Source organism: Prosopis cineraria, unplaced genomic scaffold (assembly GCF_029017545.1).
Source record: "Prosopis cineraria cultivar Desert tree isolate PC_DT_omini unplaced genomic scaffold, ASM2901754v1 PC5, whole genome shotgun sequence".
Lineage (NCBI taxonomy): Eukaryota > Viridiplantae > Streptophyta > Magnoliopsida > Fabales > Fabaceae > Prosopis > Prosopis cineraria.
The window spans coordinates 332,296-339,303 of NW_026555336.1; the positions used below are offsets into that span (position 1 = coordinate 332,296).

The following is a 7,008-nucleotide window of genomic DNA, read 5'->3' on the forward strand; positions in this document are numbered from 1 at the left end:
TCTCTCCTTTATATGATGATTTTGACTAATTTTCTTCTTCTTGGCTTGCTGGGGAAGTTTTTATTTTCTTCTTCATCTGTAAGTTTGTAAGCGAGAAATACTTTTTAATAAGGAAATTATAAATCACTATAATATTCATGTAATTGACCTTTTTTAAGAAACCAATCCCTCAAAATACAATATATGCTTAAATAAAAACAATGTAAAAATAAATGAACGAACCCTGCCTCAATTGAACAAACGGATCCTCTTTCACTTTCACCTTCGAAATCAATATTTTATAAATTTCATTTATCATATACGTGTAATATTGACCATCTTCGCATATAGCATCAGCTCGAGATCGAACTGCAGGCACAAAGGGACAAAATTAATATACATCATACATTTATAGCAGCTGGAATACGATTTCAAAGGTCAAGAACCTGAGATGAACGAGGCTGCTAGTTAATTCACACAAAAGAGTTAGGTGAAGTTTCTACCCCCGCTTTTCCCATTCTATAAATATCGCTAGTCCATAGCTTCACAAATCCAATTAATTAATAAGAAAACACCCTCCCGCGCGCGCATATCAAACGTAGTGATTGCACTCGTTCTTTCGAGCTTCTGCAATACATCTTCATATATGGCTTCCATTACTACCCTCACTGAGATGGCCGACGAGAAGTCTCTCAGATCTGGCTTCATTCGGGACGAAGAAGAGCGCCCGAAAGTTGCTTACGATCAATTCAGCGACGAAATTCCGGTGATATCGCTGGCAGGCATCGATGAGGTTGATGGGCGTCGAGCTTCATTATGTAAGCAGATTGTGAAGGCTTGTGAAGAATGGGGCATTTTCCAAGTTGTTGATCACGGCGTTGACACGGAACTCATCTCTGAAATGACTCGTCTCGCCAGAGAGTTCTTTGCCTTGCCCCCAGAAGAAAAGCTTCGCTATGACATGAGTGGTGGCAAAAAAGGCGGCTTCATAGTTTCCAGTCATCTGAAGGTAATTAATGATTTCTGCTATGCTTTTATTAATTTTGCCATTCGTTGTTAAGGTAGGTAGGTAGGGACACAGTGTGATGTTATGCAATTGATAATTAATGAGGAAGCATTTATGCATGTAGGGAGAGACAGTGCAAGACTGGAGAGAAATGTTCATATATTTTTCATATCCAGAGAGAGGCAGAGACTATTCGAGGTGGCCAGAAGGATGGGGGAGGGTGACAGAAGAATACAGTGAGAAGTTGATGGGCCTGGCAAGCAAGCTGCTGGAGGTGTTATCAGAAGCAATGGGATTAGAGAAGGAGGCTCTGACAAAAGCATGCGTGGAAATGGACCAGAAGCTAGTGGTCAATTTCTACCCAAAATGCCCCCAGCCTGATCTCACGCTAGGACTCAAACGCCACACCGATGCAGGCACCATCACCCTCTTGCTTCAAGACCTCGTCGGTGGCCTTCAGGCTACCAGGGATAATGGCAACACCTGGATCACAGTTAAGCCTGTCCCCGGAGCCTTCGTCGTCAACCTCGGCGATCATGCCCATGTGAGTACCACCATCTTACAAAAATCAATCTCTTTTCTTTTGTCTGCGCCAGCAGAAATGTGCTCCTTCCCTCCTATTTACAAGGCACTCCTAGTCAAATTACGCTATTTAGAAAACATAATTAAAATTAGCTAAAACTCTTGATTTTTTCAACCAAAAAAAAACTATAAAATCTCAAATTCTCTTTAATTAAAACTACTAATTTTATCTTTAAATCTTAAAGTCAAATAAGTTATCTGAATAAACCAACTGGTGAACCAATTAGACATGCGAACATTTTTAGAAATGCCTTATCAAATTCGCTGGTTATTGGGGAAATACTAGGAATCCTCAAAGGCTTAAAGATGTGCTGGTTCAATGGTTTTTTAAGAAATCTAGAGATGTACCGTGACTATACGAAAGCCATTAACCTACTAACCGGACCTCAAAATTGGAATAATTTTTTTAAAGACTTCATTCAAACTACTGTAAGCTTTTTAAGGAATTGGTTTCAGTGCTTAGCACAATGATAAGCACCATGGTGCTAACTACACTAAAATTTGGACCATCAAATATTAATTTGAATAATTCAAATTTAAAATACTATTATATTTTATATTTATTAAAATAAAAATTTATAAAAATTATGAAATAATTTTAATAAATTTTTTATTTTTAATATGATATAAATTTAATTTGAAGGGTCCAATTTAATATTTAAAGTTTTATAATTAATGTATATTTGACTATTCAAATGCAATCTGTATAGTTCAGATCTAATCTAGTGTTAATTTGAATTATGCAGAATATATCTAGATAATCAATAGACATCAATTATAAAATTTTTAATATTAAATTGAACCTTTTAAATTAAATTTAGATTATATTAAAAATAAAAAAATTATTAAAATTATTTTATAATTTTTATTATAATAAATATAAAATAAAAATATATAATAATATTTTAAATTTAGACCATTCAAATTAAAATTAAATAATCTAGATTTTATCACAGTGATGGGCACCATGATGCATATCACTGTGATGAGCATAGAATGGTGCCCATCGCTGTGATGAATATAGAAACTAATCCCACTTTCTAATATTTTTGTTAATAGATTAGCTAGGTTCGGTCATACTTTAGTGAATGATTTTGAATCTTTGATCATATTACATCTTTCCTTGTCTTTATGATGAAAGAAGTGTTTTGTCTTTATAGTTTTTCTGTTTTGTCTATTTGTTTCTTCATTTGGTTATATTATATCTGTTAGCTCCTTTATTGAAATGAAGCTTTAGTTTTTACCTAAAAAAAAAAAATCAAAGAAATGACTTATTAATGATTCATCAAGTTTTATAAAAATGTCTTATATGATAAATCAATCAAAGTTTTTAAAAGATATTTTATATTAAAGATGAATACATGTATATAATATATATGATATATTACATAATTCATGCGCATACATATTTAAACATTGAAAAGTCTCTTGAAATCACGAAATTCTTGTGAAATATCATATCTTTTTTTTCTAAGTTGTTAATTTGTTATATTAAACTGTCAATTATTAATGAATAGTTGTTAATGAAGTAGCTCAACTACTAACTAATATATTATAACTAAGAACCGTCCCACAGTAATTCACAATTTCAATCAAAGACATTAGACTTTAAAATATTGTGTAATTTCCTAAAATTTTTTATATTTAAATTTTGTTATATGATCTGAAATTACACGTGGAATGAAATATAACCATGAGATTGAAATGCAAATAGCTTTGCACGTGGAATGATGAAAATATCTTTTAGCTTTTTTTCTTCTTTTTAAAAAATCCCCCTCTCATGAAAGGATGAAATTCTGATTTTGAGAGGTTGCTTGTGATATGCAGAATAATTTCATATTCTTTTAGTTTTTTTGTAATTAATTAAGTTCTGCCGTGGGGTTTTATTTTAATGAAATTTTCACTAAATGATATAATTTTTGTGTTGGCAAAAAAATTATATTCGTTTAAAAGGGTAAAAAAAAAAATGCCACTGACGTAATTCTTGGAAGATTCTACGTCAATTTTAAATCCATGCAATAAGAACTCAATTTTCTTAACTCGTTTTCATTACTTCAAACTGACGACGTAAAAAGTTGTAAGGATTTAGAAGAAAATAGCCATAACATTTTCTACGTCAATTTTATAAAAACCTGCGTAAAAAAAATTGAAAATATAAAAAATCAACTTGTTTGCGTGAATCATAGAAATTATTTTTAGAGTTTGTTAAAATATACAGATATTTCATTTATTTTAAAATAAATGCAAACTTTATTTAATTTTGATAAAAATTTCATAAATATCATCACGTTTATTTTTTTTGAACCATCCTATGCTACTGTCCCTACTCTCGAGAAATAAGTAATAAGAAATATATTATGTACAAGAAATTATTGAATTTTACTCAAATCACACAATTATATTTTCTAGATTATATAGTAATCTTCTTTAAAAATACATATATAGAAAGTCTTCATAATTTTAGAAAACTCGAAAGACGGCGGTATATGAAATTTGAAAATGAAGAAGCTAATCCTGGTTAATTTCAGTAATTGATCCGAACAATTTATGTCTTTTGCACAGTACCTGAGCAATGGAAGGTTCAAGAGTGCGGATCACCAAGCAGTGGTGAACTCGAGGTGCAGCAGATTGTCCATAGCAACATTCCAAAATCCATCACCAGAAGCAATAGTATACCCACTGAAGCTGAGAGAGGGACAAGAATCTGTGCTTGAGGAACCAATCACCTTCGGTGAGATGTACAGGAGAAAAATGGCCAAGGACCTCGAGTTGGCTCGTCTTAAGAAGCTGTCCAAAGGGCCTGATCCCCAGCTCGAAACCATCGACTTTCAGAGCAAACCATTGGATCATATTCTGGCTTAATTACTCCTCCAGGAATTTGAACTTCTCATGTCTTCTTCCTTTGTCTCTAAAATAAATACATTAGAGGTTTCTGAGAGTTCATTGGTTACTAAATTATCTAATCCCTGGAATTATGTACCCATTATCAGAATCAATATATGAATAAACTTTTGGGATTTTCCTTAATTAATTACAGTTAATGGCTATCCCCATATTAGATGTTTATGAACCTAATTAATATATTCTCTATTCTTTAATAGGCCCCCGGGCAGCTGAGCCTAGACTTTTACCCCTTGTTTGGCAAAAGGGAGGGGAGGGAATAATCTCCCAAACCTCTCCTCGAAATTGGGGGGATTGGGAGGGATTCATCCCCCTTCCCCTCTCTCCCCTCCAGCTAAACATATATAGCATTAGTAGTTTCAAATTTAGTTTCCTCTATCAGTGAATAGTGACAGCTAAAGGTTCTTAAATGGCTCTTTATCGGGTAATTAAGTCATGCATGCACGGATTGCGTTAATATAAAGTGTCAACTTTGCAATGTAGAGTAATCTTTTAACCCTTTGCTTCTTTTTGCCATCTGCTGCTTTTAATTTATATCTTAACTACTCTAGAGCATTGAGCCACTCACCCTACTTTATGCCAGATCTCAATCTACTCGACATAGTTTTCTTTTGGTTCACGACAGCTTTGTTGTTGTTTCGCGTTTGTGGCTAGTTCCCTACCTCAGTGATAGATATCCGTATATGCCAAAGAGATGCTAAAGCGAGGGGGAAAGGGTGTTCATTAATATCTGTTTTGAATTGACCAGAGGTTAGAACTTAAAAGACGTTCCCTCTCAGACTGTCGACAATAAGGTCGACTTTGAGCATGGATGACAAAGAAGATTTATCACATGATAAAGCAAATTAATTTTTGTCAGAAAAAAATCTCATGGTATTACCTTGAAAGAAGGATTGACTCCCATTACGTGAAAGGTTGGACGTTGGACCTGTCACTTTTCTTTTCTTTTTTTTCCCCGGGTCTCCCAAATCACGTAAGTTCTTTCGAGGAGGGGTGTTCATGCCTTTTTAGTTGTTGTGTGTCAGGACCAGTTTATCCGGCCTGAAAAAAGAAAAAAAAAATGAGACTATGTAGAACGTGGTAAAAATAAGTTTGGGCAGGAGTCGGAACTACTTTGGGTGTCCCGAGAAAAAACTGAATAGAAATTTAAGGGATAAGATAAACATGGTTCGAGACAAGACTCAAGATTATTTTTCCTAAAAAAAAATAGGACTGAATTTTGCCGGACAGGATAAAAACATGTTCAAGTTGAGACTCTCAAATACCTCGAGGATGTCCCGTCCTAAAAATAGTATACGTATTATTTTTATTTTATTAATATGTAATAGTTTATTTATTCAATATATATTCTTTGTTAATAATATAAACATATTTTTTATTAACATGTAATATATTCAAATATCCCAATGCAGGACAAACAACCGTTAACTTGATGCTGTACTTGACTAATTTATTTAAACTATGTAACTTAATAATTAAATTTATATACTTGTGTTGTTTTGGTTTTAGACTCAACAAATTATATATAGTTTAATAAATGTTGTTATTTAAGATTTCTTGCATATTTGGTCTATTTAACCAAGACATCCTAATCCTGTCTCAACCCCAAATGGAATGGGACAAATTTAGGGACATAAGGGACACAATACAAAAATTTAATTTCGTTCATTTTTTGAAATGAAACACGAGATAGGGATATTTCATCTTGTGAATATCCCTACTTTTAATTTTAGGGAGGTGATTTTTCATGTGAAATAAGAGATGATTCCTTTGTACTATGGTGCCTTACGTTTCATACATTTTTCCTCTTCTTTAAGCTCTTTTCTATACAACACAAATCATTAAGACATGCGTATATCTTTTTATATTTTATATCCATCGGGCACAAAATCTTATTGGCATCATATAAACAATTTGGTAGTACGTTTGCTTTTGGAAACATTTCTTGGAGAAACTCTAACAATCATGTAAAATTCTTGTCACTTTACCCACTTCTTACCTTCAAGGTAACTAGTTTTAGCACCCTAGATAACATTGAAATTGGTGCACCTGGGGTATAGAGGCTTCTCCATGTTAGTGTACAAGTTATCATACACATGTGTTTTCTGATTTTAGTAGTTTTATCAACAACATCATGGATCATGTCTTTTAATCGATCTTCATCCATATCTATTTTATCATCAATATTATCAACTTTTACATATTGAGACATGCTAGGATTTTTCAATTGTTCATCATGCCAAATTCATACCATATAATTCTTGCAAATGCTATCATAAATCAAGTGCTCTCTTATTTCAACAATAACTAGTCTCCTCTTATTCAAGTAGTTTACACAAGAGCAATAAAACCTCCTATTACTGTCAAGAGTGTTTTTCTTAGCAAATTCAAAAAATTCCTTCACCCCATTATCATACTCATCACTTGTTTATCTAGCATTTATCTAACTACAATCCTCATATTGCTATCTAAAAAAGAATAGAATTAGTGGGTTACTATCTTTAAAATTATTTCAAAAATCTAAATTCCTAATTCATCTA

The 7,008-nt window shown here is 32.7% G+C and overlaps 1 protein-coding gene across 1 annotated transcript; it reads left to right on the plus strand.

Annotated features, from left to right (window-relative positions):
• The first annotated feature begins 555 nt into the window (after window positions 1–555).
• On the plus strand, window positions 556–4,603 carry LOC129310468 (naringenin,2-oxoglutarate 3-dioxygenase-like). Its single transcript, XM_054952315.1, has 3 exons — window positions 556–988; window positions 1,110–1,529; window positions 4,130–4,603. The coding sequence occupies exons 1-3, from the start codon at window positions 626–628 to the stop codon at window positions 4,427–4,429; spliced, it is 1,083 nt and encodes a 360-aa protein (XP_054808290.1). The 5' UTR covers window positions 556–625; the 3' UTR covers window positions 4,430–4,603.
• Window positions 4,604–7,008: the final 2,405 nt, after the last annotated feature.